This window comes from Perca flavescens, chromosome 14 (assembly GCF_004354835.1).
Source record: "Perca flavescens isolate YP-PL-M2 chromosome 14, PFLA_1.0, whole genome shotgun sequence".
NCBI lineage: Eukaryota > Metazoa > Chordata > Actinopteri > Perciformes > Percidae > Perca > Perca flavescens.
The window spans coordinates 20,483,369-20,502,567 of NC_041344.1; the positions used below are offsets into that span (position 1 = coordinate 20,483,369).

The window sequence follows — 19,199 nt, forward strand, 5'->3', positions numbered from 1 at the left end:
TGCAGAGCAGACTGTTACGTCCCGCTGTTGGAATCCTCTACAGGGAAATACAGTCACACTTTACACTGTTTAACGTTAGCTGTCAGCATTTTAACAGTGTTTAATCCAGCTGCTAGCTAAAGGTAGGCTAACGTTACCTGCTGTCAGTGTCTGAGCCCACTAGCATCAACCTGAGTCACGTTAACTGTACTATGCTTAGCTCGCAGGTGGTAGCTCAAGCTTAACGTGCTTTGGTGATATTGTAACACAATGTGCATATGGCTTTCGACTTGTCTACGAGCCGTCCGAGAGTTTTGGAAAATAAAAAGCGCCATTCAGAATTGTGTTGCTGCTGCATTTCTCCATCACGCCTGCAGCCAGCAGCAGGAGGATGTGTTACGAGGAAGTATGGCAGCTTGATGATAAGTAAAGGTGCGGCAAAGGGTCAAAATAGTAGCCTGTTAGGCACAACACAAAGCTGAGTGACGTGTAAAAGAAATTAATAAATGGCGGCATGCGATAAAAAAAAAAATGAACGCCTTATGCTCGGTCCTTAATCGCGTCGCGATTAACGCGTTAATGTTGACAGCCCTAGTTTAAATCCTTAAATGGTCTTGCCCCATCCTACTTGTCCGAGTTGCCTCAGCTGAACAACTGTGCCTGAGTGTCCCCAAAACGAAGCGGAAACTTAAAAGGGGATCGTGCCTTTGCTGTGGCAGCTCCAAAAATATGGAATGACCTACCTCTGCCTATTAGACAGGCTTCTTCACGGTCCAATTTAAAATCTCTTCTTAAAACCCACCTTTTTTCCTTGGCTTTTCCCAGCTGAGGCTGACATTTTTGCAACATTTTTTACTGTGATACTGTTTCATGTTTTAAATGTTAAATGTTGTAAATGTTTTAAATTATTTCTACTTTGTTTTGTACAGCACCTTGTGCAACGTTGGTTGCTTTTTAAAGTGCTTTATAAATACATTTTGATTGATTGATATTCATGTCAGACTGGGAAAAAGCAGCACATGTTGACTCTTTTGCAGAAGGTGCTACTTTTTATTTGTCTTTAGTCATATTTAAATAATGTATTTATTATTCTGTAGTCTTATTCTGTAGTTAATTAGCTATTGTATGGAATTTGATCTCGATGTTGGTAGGGTCTCTTGTATTGCTCAAGACCTTCTGCTTTCATTGAGTGTGTTCTGTTAATATGCCTTCACCATCTCTGTCTTCAGGCAGGACCATAGCCTGGTTAGGACACTCTGCATGCTCCAAAGCTACAGGATGCCCTCTAGAGGACAAACAGCAGCCACTGAATAGTATGACACTTCTGACCCTCTGAGTGGGACTATTTTTGTCACTTTGTCCAGTTCTCTGTCAGCAAGCACTACAAAGAACAATGGAGAATAGAGAGGGGGATCAACTCAATCACACACACTCATCCGTTTTTCGCGTGACTGTCCGGAAGACTGGTCAGACCAGGACAGGCCAGAGCTGCATCATCACTGACCCACTTTGACTGAAGTTCATATTTACCGATTCCACAGTTACAAAAAACTATTACTATAACCTACAACCAACTACTATGTGTTGAACCAACACACTGCCTAATAGGATTTCTATTTCTAAACACTTGCCATAATTACTTCAATGAGTGCAACTAACAGTTTTCACTCAATTATTATCTAATTATATTCATCAATGTAAATATTTAGTGTAAAATTAAATAAACCCCACACAAATAAAGTAAGGAAATTTGTGTTTGGTAGATTATTTCTTTGTATATCTTCTAACAATGATTCTTGCCAATAAATCTTACACCATTGGAAAGCTTGATTATTTCCCTTTTAAGTGGTGTCAAATTTGTAAGGAACATGCATTTGCCAAATCGTCCCAACAAGACGGCACCCCAAAAAGACCATTTCCTCATCCTGTCAGCACTTAGGAACCGTAGGCAGTCTTCTACAGATTTGCAGTCAAGGTTTGCAGGATTATTTGGCCGACGGCTCTCTGCACAGACAATTCGGAACAGACTGCACGCAGCCAATCTCTGGTCTCATAGGGCTGCCAGGAGGACTGCCATGACTTACCTTCACCGCCAGGCCCGTTTGCGCTAGTGTCGGCAACACGTGCCCAAGAATCTGAACATTATGGAGGAACATTATGGAGGAACATTATGTTCAGCGATAAATCCAGATTCTGCTTACGGTAGGGCTGGGAAAAAAATCGATTTGATTTAAAAATCGAGTTGGTAGGTCAAATCGATTCATATTTTCAAAAAATCAATTTTTTTGATTTTTTTTTTTATCCAAATACAGTATAAATAATTTGGATGTTTAACAATCTTTGTTGCACACTGCACAGTGACTTTTAACTTAGAGAATGGTTTGCCTTTGCAATTTTGTTTATGTTGATGCACTTTAATTAAATACAATAAATATATATTTTTAAAATATATTTACAGTTTGCAGTTATTTTGTTTTAAATGGAAGGGGGGGGAAAATCAAATCGAAAATCAAGTTTTTTATAAAAAAAAAAAAATCGCCCAGCTCTAGCCTACGGCACTTGGAGAACGCTTTGCTGATTGCTGCACTGATAGAGTAACATTCTTTGGTGGAGGGAGTGTGATGGTGTGGGGCGGCATCTCTCTAACTGGAAAAACGAGGCTTGTCATCATTGGATCTCAATGCAGCAGACTGATCTCATGAAGTGGCGTATGTATGACACGCCAATTTGTATGCCATTATTGCCGTGTTATCAAGACGCATACTCGTTCTTTAGCGTGTTTATCAATGCCGTTTGGCCTCTATTGACTTACATTGCGATTGTGTGTTGACACTGTAGCGAGTAGTATGAAAGGGCGAGGTTGGCCGGGGTGTAGGATGGGTAAGACACAGGACTTTCACCCAAGAGAGCGGGGATCACGTCCTGTGTGTTACTTTGTGTCGCGCGTGTGATGTTTCTTTTCCACGTTTGTTGTTTTCCTAAAACCAACCCCATTCTTCTTTTCCAAATCCCAACCGTTTCTCAGTTCCTTCTTTTCCTAAACCCGTAGCCTCGCAATAACACGTTGCCTCGCGATAACACGCCACCTAGCTTTAGAAAGTGCCACGTGGTGTGTATGTTTACGCTGTGATGTTGCAGACTGTCGTCCACTGTGTACAGCAGTAGACCTACATGCGGATAGCTCAAAATGCGTACAGATAACATGCCACTTGTCTTTAGGAAAGTGGCGTGTACGTTTACATAGTCATGATAAAACGTTGAATGCAGAGAGGTATCGAGATGAAATTCTGCAACTAGTGGCAATCCCATATCTCCACAGTCTGGAACCAAACTCAGTCCTCTATCCTCCAAGATGACAACGCTCATCCCCACAGGGCGGGGTTTACCAGAGACTACCTCCAGAATGTGGGAGTGGAGAGGATAGAATGGCTTGCCAGCAGTACTGACATCAACCCCATTGAACACTTGTGGCATCCGCTTGGGCGTGGTGTTCGTGCCAGAGTGACCAACACAACCACGTTGGCTGACTTGCGACAAATACTGGTTGAAGAATGGGAAGCCATCCCACAGCAGTGTGTGACCAGGCTGGTGACCAGCATGAGGAGGAAGTGCCAGGCTGTTGTGGCTGTGTATGGCTCTTCCACACACTACTGACGCTCCTGTTTGTTAAATGAATAAATTGTGAAATTGCCAATATGTGTTGGTACTTCAGACTTCAATCACCCAATCAACACCAAACAAGAGTAAATAAGAAAAGCTGTTTGGCATTGTCAGAGAAGATTTGGCAAATTTTTCATGGGCGCAACCCACATACTCAGCTCTGCTGCTCATCACACAAATGCATGTTTCAAACGTGGCACCATTTAAAAGGGAAATAATCAGGCTTTCCAATGGTATAAGATGTATTGCCAAGAAGCATTGTTACAACAAAGAAATAATCTACCTATCTATCACTGATGACCAATGGCGATCACAAGTTACCAGAGCCCAACATTTTTTTAAATGTTTAAAAAGCTGTATTCAAGAAATATTTGGAATTTCTTTGATAATGTAAATGATTAATAATTACAGAAATTCAGTCGGATTTTCTGTTGATTGATACAGTACATCTGGTAATTTAATTGTTTTTGTAATGAATTACCTCCCTCTATCTGTCTAGCACATACACAACCAAACTATCTGGTTAACTAACAAAATAATGCGTGTGACTAGAACAACAATGTTTAAATCCACTATTTTGTAACTGGTGCATGTGTCCATTACAAAGCCCACTGCCTTTACGTCCCAGCAGTGTTCATAACAACTGATTTAAGCTTGTGGAAAGTGTCTAATTCATGACCACAGCTGGAGACTTTAGAACCAGCACCACCTGCTATTTTAGTCTGACAGCCTTTCTTATCTCCAGCAACAGGTGACTGCCCACAGCTGCCCCGGAGAAAATGTGCAGGGAGCTGAAATAGACAGCTGACAAAGCAAACTTCCTGGGTAGAAAATCGGCCTGCGGTCAGTTATTCGGAAATATGCAATCCAATTCAAGATAACACTTTTCACCAACTTTTAGGAAATAACCCTATGGGGGTGGCGTAATACTTGTCTTGCATGGGTTTCAAGTTGCTAACTAGCATTAGCAGAGCAGAGGAGTTCGCCACCCTGTTAACCTTGTAGCTATCCAGCTGTGTTCACCAGTCTATCACCACTAGAGAAACAGCAACAAACAGCAACAGTCCAAAACACCATCGAAGAAAACTGACTGACACACAGCCGCGTTTCTAAGTTCACGTAAGGCAACAGGTGACATGACGTTAGTTACGTTAACTGTTTTTTTTGTTTACTGGTTAACGCTATATACTGTCTATGGGTTAACGTTACCGCTAGCTAGCTAGTTAGCTAACATGTCAAATGTCAGTTGGACTAAGAACGATAGCAAACCTAAGCAACATTAGCTTAGCCATTAACTAGACCTTTATTGTTCAAATTTAATTTACCACCATGACTAAACAAAGCTGTTTCATGTTAGTAAAGTTAAGCTAAAATGAAGAGTCAACATGACATGGTGCTCAGTAACGATAACTTACACATAAACACTCGTTCAAACAAACAAGCGTTAATCAGTTTTACAAAAAGTGACACCGACGAGTTAAGCTAACGTTATATGTTTAGTTAGATATGGTTACCTGGTCTTGTATCTTCAAAACAGCCATATTCCCCGTGTAAAGCCAAAAGGAGGCAGTATGTCGCCCGGGAGTTAACGTTACTGTGAATTAACCAGGGGAAACTGAATGAGGACTGTATGGAAGCCCATTTCCGCCAATGTGATGGAAAGTGAAGATCATTCATTGAAGTCATTGTAATGAAAACCCCTTTTAAAATAATGACTTAGCTAGTATCTAAAAATAATAAGATAGCGTCTCAAAACAATGAATTAGTCTCTCAAAATAATGACTTAATCTCAAAACAATGAGTAAGACAAATAAACAATACACAATAAATGATCCCAATATGATCCCTGATCAAACTGATTAAAGAAATGAATATTCTCTCTGCCTCGGTGTAATTCATTATAATGAGGTAGTATCTCAAAATAATGAGTATCTCAAAATAATGAGAAACTTTTTCAAAATAATAAAACATTTTCAAAATAAGACACTTTCAAATTAATGAATTAGCATTTCAAAATAATGAATTAGCATTTCAAAATAATGAGAAGCTTTCTCAAAATATACTAAGTCATTTTGTGGGGGTCATCTTGTTTAATTGTGTTACCTGCCGCCTATGTAGTTTGCACCAACGTTTCTTTCTCTCATCAATAAGGCGGAAAGCATTACCTTTCTCTTATTACATCCATGATTTGTACCTGTTGTGGAACTCCCAGTCGTAAAATCAAGCGGTGTCATGTCTGGATTAATAATATATGGACAAGCAAAAAGCACAATCATTTTCACTGCCTTCTCCAAGAAGTAAACGTTACGTCTTGATGACTTCCACTTCCAGCACTACTCGAGGTCTAGATTTAGCTGTTTTGTAATTGTAATAAACAGATAAAAAAGTATGCCAATATTACATCATGCCCATTTATAATTTATGCTTTGTTGGGTCTGTCCACAAGAAGACAAGCAAATGTTTAAAAATACTCGTGTTCTACATGGCCTATGCATGCAACATTGTAACTGCTCCATCAACACAACAACATACATATCATTTCAGAACTTATCACGTAGTCCAAGAAAACTCCTTTTTCATTTAGACTGGCTATGTACAAATAATGAGGTATGCTACAAGAGCTCTGCCCACAGACAGCTACAGCAATTTGTTCCTCCATTTATGATTCAACTTCAGGACATTCGGAGAATCTAAACATGTGTCTTTGCATTGACTTTGTATGTAATTGCGCCACAGAATTTGGGCGAAAACTCCTTGGTGTGAACGTACCATTACAGGATTTTTTCCCCCCAATCACATTAGCGAAAATGGGCTTCCATAAAACACAAACTGGACCGGAGTCAAACGGTGCACCCCCCCTCTTCCTTCCTGCTGTGGACAGACCAGACTCACCCCATCATGGGACAGACATGACAAAACGGGAAAGTTGGGACGGTCAACAAACTGCACCCAACATAATCCCAGGAAACACTACAGACAGGTCATAACTGACCGGAGGGACAGTCCAGTCAATAGCAATAATGAGAAGTCCCTAAAATTCCCAGCATTTTCATTGACATTTAACCACTAATGCCCGGACTTAAAATGTGTCTGTCCTTCTTTACTTTAACTTCACCATAATTTTATTTCCCATAACCTACATTGCAATTGTCCTTTAAGAAAAGAAAACGGTAACCCTTTACTTGAAGTTTTCTACATAAGAGTGGCATGACATAGTCATGAACACATGACACTCACATGACACTGTCATGACACATGAACCCTAACTCTAAGAAAACTGATTCACTTGAATGGTCAGAAACATACTCACTCACAATTTATCACTTTTTGACTTTGTTTTGGCATTTGGTTTTCCAGTAAATATTTATATTACTGATATGGAAAAGCGCAATCTGAAGGGGACCAGAGATGAGTGACCGAGATGCATTTTCTGTTTTTATGTCATAATGATAAAGGGTTGTCATACAATATTTTGATTATTGTAGTAACAAAAAGATAAATCATTCCCTGAACTTAAACAAAAAACAGGTTTCATCACATATAGGTTGTGATATCACATCAGTTAATTTAATAATCTATTTGGTGTTGTTGTGACTGCATCTACCTAAAAAACAATAAAAAAAAAAACTCACTTCCAAACAGATGATTTATGAATATACACAGATTAAATTTGACTTAAATTTTTTATTTTTATTTTAGAGAACAAAATTGTATATAAACACAATATACAATGAACATCAACATACTTCCCAGCACTAAAACTGAATGATTTGTCCCATAAGTACAATACTTTTTTTTTAAAAAAATTTTTATTGAACTTTCAAAATATTCTGGTATACATAAAATCACCATCTAATAAACAAAATATAAATCCGCCCTCCCCTTTCCCAACCCTCTGGTCTCTCCTTCTTATCCTCTCAATCCGGCCTACCACCCAGTCCCACCACAGCAGGCTACAACTGTCCACAACTATAATAAAAACAATGGCTATCACTCGGCATTTATGACATCTGTAGGTTTTCACCCATCTGTGTTTTTTAAGTTAATGACATGGCATCTAGACCTGTGAAATCTCCTATGCCGTTTTAGAAGGGAAATATTAGAAAATGCTTTCCCACATGTAGCACATTTGTTTCTCTTTGTGTGGCTTTGAAGGTGCTGGACTAAACGGTCTGTAGACTCTAAATGTTTTCCACAGATACCACAAACATGGATTTTATCGACTGCATGTGTTTGTGCATGGGACCTCAGCGTGTACATGTAATGGAAAGTCTTTCCGCATGCTTTACAACAATGAGGACCTTTGGGATTAGGACTGACAGATGGTTGTGTTGATTTCTGTATATTCAAACTCAAGGGGGGTAAAGACCTTTTCACATGCTTTTTCCTCTTTGAATTGAATGCCTTTAAACTAGAGCAAGGTGTGGGGTGCTCAGATTCCCCAGCTGGCTGCTGAATTTCACCAACACCACTATCGTGCATTTCCAGAGATTGATTCGAAGAATTAGGAGGAAGATGTCCCTTGCCCCTTCCCGCACTGTTGATTTCGCCAAGATCTTGAATATAACTGTCCACACAGACAATGTTGAATACAGAGACTTGGGCATGATCTACCTCCAGACTTGTTTGACTGTTACCTTTTTGCACTTGCTCACATACGTTCTGCCCCTCAGGATGACTCACTAGGATAAAGGGAAAAAAAAACATCAGTTGAATGTATCACAAGTTTGAACATGCAGTGAAAGGTAAATTATTTAGGCCAAGCTCCTCCACCAGACCTTGTTTCCGCATTTCCTGTTCTTCTTTTTCTTCTTCTTCTTCTTTAACTTGAAGCAGCAGTGAGGCCTGTTGGACCTCCTGGTCCAGACTGCTGAACTCCTGGTGACACCAAGGTCCAGGACTCAGGGGAACCTCCTCCTCAAAGGCAGAGATAGAGGGCTGATCAATCTCTAAGGGGAAGAAGAGAGCAATATATTTTATTATATTGATAGGATTGCCATATATATGACACAAATTTTGAAGCTAACTGGGCATCTTTGTGGCAAGGTCTGCTCAGAATATGCTTAAAGAAAAGAAAGTAGAGAACTAAAATTACCGCTTTGCGGTTGTATGCCTTCACCAACCAGTGAAGTTGCAGTTTACATCCATGTCTGTCCAGACTCATAATTATTATAGTATTGTAGACTTTGAAGGAATTTAATAAAAAAGGTATTAAGTGTATTTTCTGGCGAAGCTGGGATGTTTCACACACATCTTTAACTCGGCAGCACAGATGTATATAATCACCACAGTTTCAAGGTAAGTGTCACCAATTCAATCATCGACAAAGTATTAAATATGGTCACAATCTGCCCCTCTGTTCCTGAGTTATGGAGTTGAATAATGGCCAGAAAAGTGTTTTGGCAAAACATTATGATGTCACAGTGAAGTTGACCTTTGGGATATAAAATGTCATCACTTCATTATATCTTATTAGACATTTGTGTGTAATGTTGTCGTAATTGGTGTAGGAATTCTTGAGTTATGGCCAAAAAGCGCATTTTGTGCGGTTTTACTGACCTTGACCTTTGATCACCAAAATCAAAATCAGGCCATCCTTGAGTACCTATGGACCTCAAGGCACCCCGACCACAGCTATCGCACTTGTGGAGGCATACAAAGTGAAGAAACGCTTATTAAATGATTATCAAACGTCCCACAGGTCCTTAGAGTAAGTAAAATCACTATTAGTGAATCTTTTTTGTATTCAAAATAGAGCTGTCAAAATGAATGTGATAATAACGCCACTAATTCTTTTGACGTGCGATTAATGCACTCGCGTTCTGTGATTTGGGCTTCTCTGTACTTTGGGAAATCATGACGCGATGCAGCAGTAACGTTGTGGATGGCTAGCAGAAACAAACCTCCTTGAGCTGAAATGGAAAAAGAAAAGGGTCTTTTGAATGACAAGTTCAGTTTCAAAGCCCTTCCAGATGACATTCTCGACAAGATTAAAATTATTTGCATGTCCGGTCGATGTGAATTGAGTTACCCCCGGAGTACGTGGAGTCTCAAATACCACTTGCTGGCCAAGCATAGGGCTGACGCAGAAAAGCCTCCTCCTCCTCGCCAAAGACAGGCCACGCTGGATGTGTAAGTACAAAGAAGTAGGAAGTACAAGTGTAAAGTGGGACACTACATTGTGTTAAAAATTACCAAGTAATGTTACATTCAGGTCAATATGCCCATCTGTTGTTGCTTAATAGGCTTGAGTTTGCCATATTATGCTTCAGCATATTTTTTGAGCATACAGTACATTAGAATATTCTCCAGAATAACCTCAAGACAGTATTTGTCATTGTTTTGGATTGTTGCAATAATATTAAACATCTGTATACAGCAAGCATATTTGTCCACTCCCATGTTGATAAGAGCATTAAACACTTGGAGAAAAAAACAAAAAACATTTAGAACTGATAAAAAATTGGCCATTAATTTGCGATTGATTGCGATTCAATATTTGAATTAACTGACAGCACTAATTCACAATAATGTATGATTTTCAACTACAACACTCCAGTAACACTGAATGCAGCGTTGATGATGTGAAGCCATGTATTTTAAATTAGAAAGGTTTACTGCTGCGTTATTGTGTAGAATATTAATACATAGCTATGCAGGTGCTGCTTTTTTCAACTTATGCAAGGAATATTAACAATTACTTCTATAAAAGTGTTCACAGCATCATTCTGAATTTGAAATGGCCAATGATCATTTGTAAACAACTCCGGGGCATCAGACATATTGTAAACTAACCTGCAGAGTGGCTTTGCTGCAGTATTGCATAACCTGTAATGTAAAAAAAATACTGTAGTCACTAACTAATTTTAACAAACATACAGTACATAAAATAACAACAATATTACAATTATTATTAGTGGTGACAGTAACATAGCAGTTATCTAAAGCAGAACATGCTGTTACAATGGTAATGACAAAATAAGTTATGAGAATTCCAAGAAATTGTACTTACCATGTTGTTTAGATATGTGCACCTCAAAGCTAACTTTCCGATAAATGATTTTTGTGCAATATGGGCAGTGCCAGTGACTTCTGCCTTGGATCAAGTCTTTGCACGTACATGGTACAACAAACTTTTCTGAAAAGAGAAAAGAGCCTATTTACTACAAAAACCTTAAAAGACTGGACACCTAAAAGAACATTGTTTAAGCAGGTTTTTATCGGCGAGCATACTTGAGAATTGCTCCGCTAAGGTAATCCATTATAATTTACAAAGTATTTTCATATTTTGATTTCAATGTAACTATAACTTACCAGTACCATCTTCATTAAAATGGACAGCAGATAGATAATGTCTTCTCATCAAATGTGTCTCAGTGGCTTGAATTCTCTTTAGGCAGTAGGGACAGTCATCATTGCCGGCAAACTTCAGAAAGTCAGTGTGTGAAGTGAAGGCATACTGCAAGTCTGGGAAATGAATGAAGATCTAATATAATTACTTTACAAAATAGTATCCATTTAATAGTATCACTTGAGTGTTTAGACACTTTATCAAAGTCCTCGTACAGAAAGACTAAAATGCATATTTCCCTGGAAGAAGGCTATCGATACTATGAGCAAATCATCAGCGTTGTCATTACTGGAAAAGCAAATTGCCATTAACAGTAGTGGGGTTTCCATCAACGTAGTTTTATGCGCATTTTGAAGTACGGAAATGGCAAAATTCTGAAAAAAAGTTTTTACGCTCGAGGTGGTTTTTGCCTTTTTTTTTTTAAAAGAGTTAATGCGCAAAATGTGGGATGGAAACAGCTTTGCCGAATAAGTTGTGATGTAGCGAACATGTAACTCACATCGGATGGGGGAAAGATCGGGATATGGGTCCCATCCAGTGCGCCGTACACTTGTGGCACAAGGTGCGTAGTGGAGTTGCGGTGCGCTATAGCCTGTGCCTCAGCCATGTCGGGAAAATTGACAAATTGGTTCAACAGCTTGAATCCTATGGACCTGCACACCGCGTATATACAGCGGTGAACAGTTGTCTCGCTGACATCAAATGTCTCTGCCACAACCCTGTATTCCGCACAGGTGGCCAACTTGTACAATGCTACCTCTCTCCGTTTAGCCAAAGAACTTAGCTTCTAAACTCTTTGATTTAGCAAGCCGGTTTGCAATCTACAATCATTCGTACAGTCAACTTGTGACGAAACTACGCTTTGTGTAGTCTAGTTTATTCACCCTTAGTCCATATCCTTTGCATTCCACTTCCGGGATTGCTCCTGTGCTGCAGGAAATTCCACCGCATGCATGTATTTTCTGTTTCCTTTTGCTTTCTTTGTGTTGGAATTTTAAAATTTGGTGGATTTACAAGGACTATGGTTAACTGCTCCTCAGATCTCTGCATGGTAAATTGAGACAGCTAGCTAGAAGATCTGTCCAATCTGAGTTTTCTCTTGCACAACTATTTTGCAGCGGCTCTGTGCCGAGTTTAGCACCGCCCATGATGAGTCTGATTGGTTTAAAGAAATGCCATTAAACCAGAGCACGTTTTCCTCCTATTCCTGAATGCTATACGATTTGATCTGAAATATGTACCAAACTAATGCAAAGCTGTCACAAAGCTGGCAAAAACTTTAACAACATGTCCTCAGTCTGTTTTGGAGTGTTCCTGCTCTCCTGAGGGGATGTGAGAGTACCATTTTCTGCATGACAGGGATGTGGCTTCGCAATTATATCCATACTCGCAGCAGTGCCGACCATCTGAACAACACTTGCCCTGAATCAGAACAAGTCTTGATGTTGGAAAAAAAAAATACAGCATTGACCAGTAAATTACTGAAGCACCGCCCATGACAATTCTGATTGGTTTAAAGAAATGCCATTAAACCAGAGCACGTTTTCCTCCTATCCCTGAATGCTATGTGGAGTAGCCAGACCCTCCTTCAGCACGCTTTGGAGGAGGGTCTTAATTCGCTCTAAACCAGTTGATGGAAACTATTACAATAAAAAATTAGCTTAAAAGTAAGATGGAAACATGACTAGTAATACGTTTTCACAATGTAATGACTTAGCGCATCACACTTGAGTGACAAATGGTGGTTACTGGTGTCTATGTTCAAGACAACTTCATAGTCATTTCTGGTTCTTTTTTTAAGCTTCAGAGAGGATCGTAATGAACAGATTTTACTGAGGAGGAGAATTTATTGTTGTACTTAAGTCCTACCACTGGAATTGTAGTGGGTTTCTCTGGCCTTGCGGGCAGGACTTGGATCTAATGCAGCTGGGCCAGCAGCAGCAGGGGTACGTTTTTTGGTGGTGCAAACAGCTGCAGAGAAAAGAGAAGAACAAATGTAAAAAGTAGAATTTATGTTATCTTAACCCTCGCCGTCGTCCATTAAAACCCTTGCTTAGTTAGCCTATACCATGGTCTGGGTAATTACTTAATTCCGATTGGCTGCTGGGTGTCCATAAAAAAAGTGATATAGGACCCTACTAAATGAGTTCCGTTGAAACTGACTTATTAGCTACTTTACTAAATCAATGTGCTACATAAAAAAAAGAAAATGTGAATCTTATTATATCCAACACCGTGTAGCCCTTTGGTGCCACGTCCTTTGAACACCACAGGATTGCGCTAACACACAAGCTATTAAAAAGTAAGTGACACTGTACACTACCCCTCTGAACTGACTTTGTTTCACAGCGAATATCTCTCATCTTGTTTGCTGTTCAGATAGCTAACGTTACTTCAGGCTGCAACAGTAACGTTACACATGGCGTATCATTTGTTCGTAAAAGTCTTGATATTGTTTTGAGGACAATGGCATGGCTGGTTGGCTAGCTTGTCTTGTTGTTAAACATACTGTTTAATTAGATTTACTGATTGTCAACCTTACAACATGTTTTTTTTACCATATCTATGGTTATTTAAAATCTTGATAGTATAACCATAAACATCCTCTATACTTCTAAACCATCTCTAGTATAACATATAGCTTTCTGGCTCGTGACCATAGACTGTAACGGTCTATGCTCGTGACTGTCTGAACCAAAGGGTTCTCTAAACTGAGCGGCCTACAAATATCTCGGGTGGCAATTAAGTCGAATTGACGCAGAAGCATAAAACAGCCATTAGTATTAATTAGGTCCGTCCTATTTAGTGAATCAGTCAACAACGTTTGCATAACAACCTTATGGGATGTGAATGCTTGTCCCAGGTATTAGTCAAACCCACAGGTTTAACCAGGGAAACAGAGATATTGTTTGAAAAAACTTTAGCTAGATGTTGATTGTGAAACGCAATACAAATGAACGGACTCCGGACCTGGTCCATTAATTCCAAACAATGGGCACCTCGTAGGGCATAGACTACACCCTACGTAGCTAGCTCTGTTTATGAGCGAGTCTTTGACGGACCAACCTTCTGTCTGTGGTGAATTGGCTTTGATGATAATATCCAACAGAGAACGGTGACGGTCGTTGTCTTCCTTTAAACGGATAGCCTGCTCCTCGTAATTCGTTATTGTTTTTTCAATAGCACCTAATATTTCAGAAGCAGCTGAATGTAGCCGCTCGGAGACAAACGCTTTTAGTTCTTCGATTTGACTCATCTTTCCTAGGGTTCTTAACCGTCTCTGGCTGACACTCTGGCTGCACTCCTTCTACACCCGGAACCACATAGGAGTCAACGGAAGTTTATTTATTTCAAAGTAAAAGCCATAGACGGTATATAAGAAGCCCTTTCATCATCACGTTGACAGTTTTATTGAACAATAATATAACATTTTGGGAAACACTGCTAAGTGATCTATCACCCAGTAGTCTTTGGCTGAATCTCATCCTCATTTCATAGCTCTATGTTGTTCTGTCCCTCCATTTTAAACGGTCGATTCATGAGAATTGTGATTAACCTTTTCTCAGATCTCTGCAGGGTAAATCCAGACAGCTAGCTAGACTATCTGTCCAATCTGAGTTTTCTGTTGCATGACTAAAACAACTTTTAAACGTACACGTTCCACCAAAACAAGTTCCTTCCGAGCCTATTTTGCAGCGGCACCGCGGCTTTTCTCCGATGCAAGCACCGCCCAAGACTATTGTGATTGGTTTAAAGATATTATACTAAACCAGAGCACGACCCTCCTCCAGCGTGCTTTGGAGGAGGGTCTGGCAAAGTGAGACTAATAATACTACTAATAATCACCCAGTAACCACACAAGCGGCATGAGAAAAATGAAGAGAAAAATTCACTCACATTTGCCAATTTTATTTATTTAAAGAAGTTCATATGTTTGTGTTCAACATTTGATTCATTGGGAAAGATCATGAAATGATTTGGCATTGGCATACAACGCTACTTGATTTGTCTATCTCTAAAGAAACCTTCAGATTAAACTCTGTCTCAACATAGTTACTACACCACTGCAATTGATACAAACTTTGGCATGAAATCCTGCTGAAGATGAATGTTTACATGCCATCCCTTGTGAGAACCAAAACAGTTTACAGTACCATTCATCTAAAATTGAATTCAACATGGATAAGATAAATAATCTTTGAGGTTGTAAGCACATTATTCACTCATTTAACAGTCACCTAGGTCTGATGATGATGCATTGTACGATTTGATCTGAAATATGTACCAAACTAATGCAAAGCTGTCACAAAGCTGGCAAAAACTTTAACAACATGTCCTCAGTCTGTTTTGGCGTGTTCCTGCTCTCCTGAGGGGATGTGAGAGTACCATTTTCTGCATAACAGGGATGTGGCTTCGCAATTATATCCATACTCGCAGCAGTGCCGACCATCTGAACAACACTTGCCCTGAATCAGAACAAGTCTTGATGTTAGAAAAAAAATACAGTATTGACCAGTAAATTACTGAAGTAAAAGGCTTTTTAAGGTTAATTTCTAGATTTACGGTCAGAACAGGAACATTCAAACATACAGTATGCCACTTGCATCAGTTTGTAGTGTTTGATGTAGCCAGACACATTTTCAAATGATGTTGATCATTTCATTTGTCTGTGTATTAAACCCTCTATATTCCAGTTTGTCTTAATACTTTTGCCAAATTGTTTTCCTTCAGATCACTGCACCATTATTTATGATGGCTTTAATATTTGATGTACAATCCATACCAGTGGGAAGGGACAGCAGTTCCAACGGCCTGTGGGTCCTTTGCAGCAAGTTGTCCCTGCTGAGCAGTAAAACTTGGGATCACAGCGAATGACCCCAGCCTCAGCGTTACCGCCACTGGCTTCTGTCAGAGCTGTCATTGGTGTCTGCAAAAGGTAAACACAAGAGACTATTATACCCTGACTTTTCTTTAAATGTTTAATCATACATACATATTGATAATAAGTTGCCAGCTTTAAAACCAAAACAATGACCTAAAAGATGTTAGAGCTAAGCGGAACAGAGTATTTCGAGTAAATTTGAAATTCTCTGCAGGTTTGTCATTACTAGGGAAATATTTCAGATACATAGTTATTTTGATGCTTTGTTAAATTACACCACTTTAAAATGTAGGGAAAACCACCCATATGTATTGTTTGTTAAGATTTGTATTTATCAGGAGTTTAACACTCAAGTCTTTGTAGATGTGGCTATCAGATTTGAATGGCAGTAGCCTGCCAACATAAGCAAACTACCCCACAACTGTCATCACATTTTGAGTCAGATGATGCTAAATCCTGGTTGGTGCACAGACAGATGTGACATCAGCTTGTGGGCAAAAAAAAGCAGTGCAAAAAAAATGTGTGAATGAATCCATTATGTGAATGGATGGTCATTCAGATAACTAACCCCAGGATGTATACACCACATAGAGAAGAGGCACATTTCCTGTCATATGTCCTACCTCATGCATGCTGCTTGTGTCTTCTGAAGTTGAAATGAGAGAGGCAGGGACTGAAGGCAGATTTTGCTTTGGGGTGAAAGGATATCTCAGGCCTTGCCTCACACAGTGTGTATAAGTGAGGTCACAGTTGAAGCCATAAGGACAACAGTGGAAGCCATCCAAACAACACCTGCCCTACAAGTGACAACAAGTTACAGATTATTTATTAAATCATTTGCACATTGCATTACATTCAGACATTTGAGTTTAATTTCTTATACTGCACTGTAACTTTTATTCTTATACTGCACTATCAATTTTATTCTTGTCTTTTAATGTTTTTAATTTGTTTATTATTGTTTTTTAATTGTTTTCTAACTGCTCTTTAATGTTTTATGTAAAGCACTTTGAATTGCCCTGTTGCTGAAATGTGCTATATAAATAAAGCTGCCTTGCCTTGCCTTGCCTTGCAAGCTTTGACTTATGTCAATGGTAGACAAAAGGAATATTACTACAGTTGAGCGTCTTATTGCACAAAAGTATCTAGGTCAACTCACTAAAGAATACGGGCAACAGAACCAGGCGCCTGCTGGGTGTCTGCAGCAGGTAGTGCCATCGGGACATGTGTAATAGTTGTCACAATAGACAACTGAGCTCTTTTTTTGGTCTGGCACATGGTTGTTTTCGAGCTCCTGAAGGAGAGATAGCGGTAGAACAGGAGTGCTTAGTTTCTCTGCATTCTCTTTCTTGACCATGGGTATCTTCATCCATGGCTCTTTCTGACACATCTGGGTAACCAGGTCACAGTGAAACCCTTGAGGGCAGCAGTGGGCCAAGTCAGAGCAACACACAGCCTAAAGACACACATAGATTAAGAGAGCCATAATTGCATCAATTTCCCAGATCAAAATGTTAGTCTTAATAACTAGAGGTCAAGTAGCTTACATTTGGATATGGACAGCAGCTATATCCTTGCTTAGTCATACAGCATGTGGCGAAATCAGAACAGACGTTTCCATCAGGACATGTAATGGAGCAGGAAGCAAACCCCCACACAAACACTCCCACTGACGTCCACAGAGATATTCTCAACATCTGCAAAATAGTATTATGAAGTTTATTTGAATCAGTTACATTAGGTGCAGTTTCAGAAAATAATCTTCATGTGGCTTTTCAGTTCATAAATCAGTTTATGGGACTTAAATGTGAAACTTCTGTCTTTGTTCACTTGCTGTAGGTTTCAGTTTCATTTCAGCTTGTACCAGGATGTTGCTTTTAACTCACAACATAACTTACATAACAGTTTTAATAGAGGTTGTGAGTGTTTATAAAACACTATACAATATACATTTATGCCAAGAAAGAATTTGTTGCAGATTTATACTTTTTATCACTTACCTTGCAAGTGAAGTGCTTCAACAGCTTTCTGTCCCAAGTCTTGCTCTTCTCCTGAACTGACCAATGTACGCACCCCTCTTTATATAGCAGGTCAGACCCTCCCACTGAGCAAAATCTGGAAATCAAACTGTATAGTATATCACACCCCCTATGACTGTCAGATTAGGACATTAAGTGTTTCTGGAACTAGTTCACACTCACTGACCATACTTGGATTTTAAGAGGAGGGTTTAAATAATCACACACACGCACGCACACCTGTAAAACCTCATTCAAAAATATTGGTACTTTGATTTATTCTTTTTATTTTAAAGGAAGAGTGTTGAATGTTTCAAACTTTATTCTAATGAATTTTAAACTCGCAGTGGGTGATAGAGAAAGTCTTTAAAAATACAGTACAGGCCAAAAGTTTGGACACACCTTCTTATTCAATGTGCTTTCTTTATTTTCATGACTATTTACATTGTAGATTCTATAGATTCTATAAAGAACTATAAATGAACATATATGGAATTATGTACTTAACAAAAAAGTGTGAAATAACTGAAAACATGTCTTATATTTTAGATTCCTCAAAGTAGCCACCCTTTGCTTTTTTGATAGCGCTGCAAACCCTTGGTGTTCTCTCAATGAGCTTCATGAGGTAGTCACCTGAAATGGTTTTCACTTCACAGGTGTGCCTTGTCAGGGTTAATTAGTGGAATTTTTTCCCTTATTAATGGGGTTGGGAACATCAGTTGTGTTGTGCAGAAGTCAGGTTGATACACAGCCGACAGCCCTATTGGACAACTGTTAGAATTATGGCAAGAACCAATCAGCTAAGTAAAGAGAAACAAGTGGCCATCATTACTTTAACAAATGAAGGTCAGTCAGTCTGGAAAATTGTAAAAACTTTGTATGTGTCCCCAAGTGCAGTCGCAAAAAACATCAAGCGCTACAATGAAACTGGCTCACATGAGGACCGCCCCAGGAAAGGAAGACCAAGAGTCACCTCTGCTGCTGAGGATAAGTTCATCCGAGTCACCAGCCTCAGAAATCGCAAGTTAACAACAGCTCAGATTAGAGACCAGATGAATGCCACACAGAGTTCTAGCAGCAGACACATCTCTAGAACAACTGTTAAGAGGAGACTGCGCGAATCAGGCCTTCATGGTCAAGTAGCTGCTAGGAAACCACTGCTAAGGAGAGGCAACAAGCAAAAGAGATTAGTTTGGGCCAAGAAACACAAGGAATGGACATTAGACCAGTGGAAATCTGTGCTTTGGTTTGATGAGTCTAAATTTGAGATCTTTGGTTCCAACCGCCGTGTCTTTGTGCGACGCAGAAA

The 19,199-nt window shown here is 39.4% G+C and overlaps 2 protein-coding genes across 3 annotated transcripts; both read right to left on the reverse strand.

The window, feature by feature from the left end:
* Positions 1–7,303: 7,303 nt before the first annotated feature.
* LOC114568069 (zinc finger protein 574-like) lies at positions 7,304–14,334 on the reverse strand. Of its 2 annotated transcripts, XM_028597436.1 has the most exons (7): positions 14,057–14,333; positions 12,860–12,961; positions 10,954–11,106; positions 10,652–10,777; positions 10,435–10,467; positions 8,418–8,588; positions 7,304–8,321 (listed from the first exon to the last, which is right to left on the reverse strand). In XM_028597436.1, exons 1-7 carry the CDS (start codon positions 14,244–14,246, stop codon positions 7,660–7,662), a joined length of 1,437 nt encoding a protein of 478 aa, XP_028453237.1. In that variant the 5' UTR covers positions 14,247–14,333; the 3' UTR covers positions 7,304–7,659. The 2 variants fall into 2 exon arrangements, with proteins under 2 accessions (XP_028453237.1, XP_028453238.1); XM_028597437.1 differs by lacking the exons at positions 7,304–8,321; positions 8,418–8,588 and adding an exon at positions 8,595–9,763 and having other exon boundaries at positions 14,057–14,334.
* Positions 14,335–14,888: 554 nt separating this feature from the next.
* LOC114568119 (progranulin) lies at positions 14,889–18,019 on the reverse strand. The gene is made up of 6 exons (XM_028597515.1): positions 17,873–18,019; positions 17,420–17,569; positions 17,032–17,328; positions 16,496–16,669; positions 15,774–15,917; positions 14,889–15,456 (listed from the first exon to the last, which is right to left on the reverse strand). Exons 2-6 carry the CDS (start codon positions 17,567–17,569, stop codon positions 15,328–15,330), a joined length of 894 nt encoding a protein of 297 aa, XP_028453316.1. The 5' UTR covers positions 17,873–18,019; the 3' UTR covers positions 14,889–15,327.
* Positions 18,020–19,199: the final 1,180 nt, after the last annotated feature.

Coding starts and splice junctions, on each gene's coding strand:
- LOC114568069 (XM_028597436.1), bottom strand. CDS start 14,246: ATGAGTCAAATCGAAGAACTAAAAGCGTTTGTCTCCGAGCGGCTACAT. Junction 11,107..12,859: donor AACCCACTACAATTCCAGTG/GTAGGACTTAAG, acceptor TTCATTTCCCAG/ACTTGCAGTATGCCTTCACT. Junction 8,589..10,434: donor GCAGCAAAGCCACTCTGCAG/GTTAGTTTACAA, acceptor TCTTCCCCTTAG/AGATTGATCAGCCCTCTATC.
- LOC114568119 (XM_028597515.1), bottom strand. CDS start 17,569: ATGTTGAGAATATCTCTGTGGACGTCAGTGGGAGTGTTTGTGTGGGGG. Junction 16,670..17,031: donor TCTGTTGCCCGTATTCTTTA/GTGAGTTGACCT, acceptor TGTCACTTGTAG/GGCAGGTGTTGTTTGGATGG. Junction 15,457..15,773: donor ACTGCTGTCCCTTCCCACTG/GTATGGATTGTA, acceptor GTTCTGATTCAG/GGCAAGTGTTGTTCAGATGG.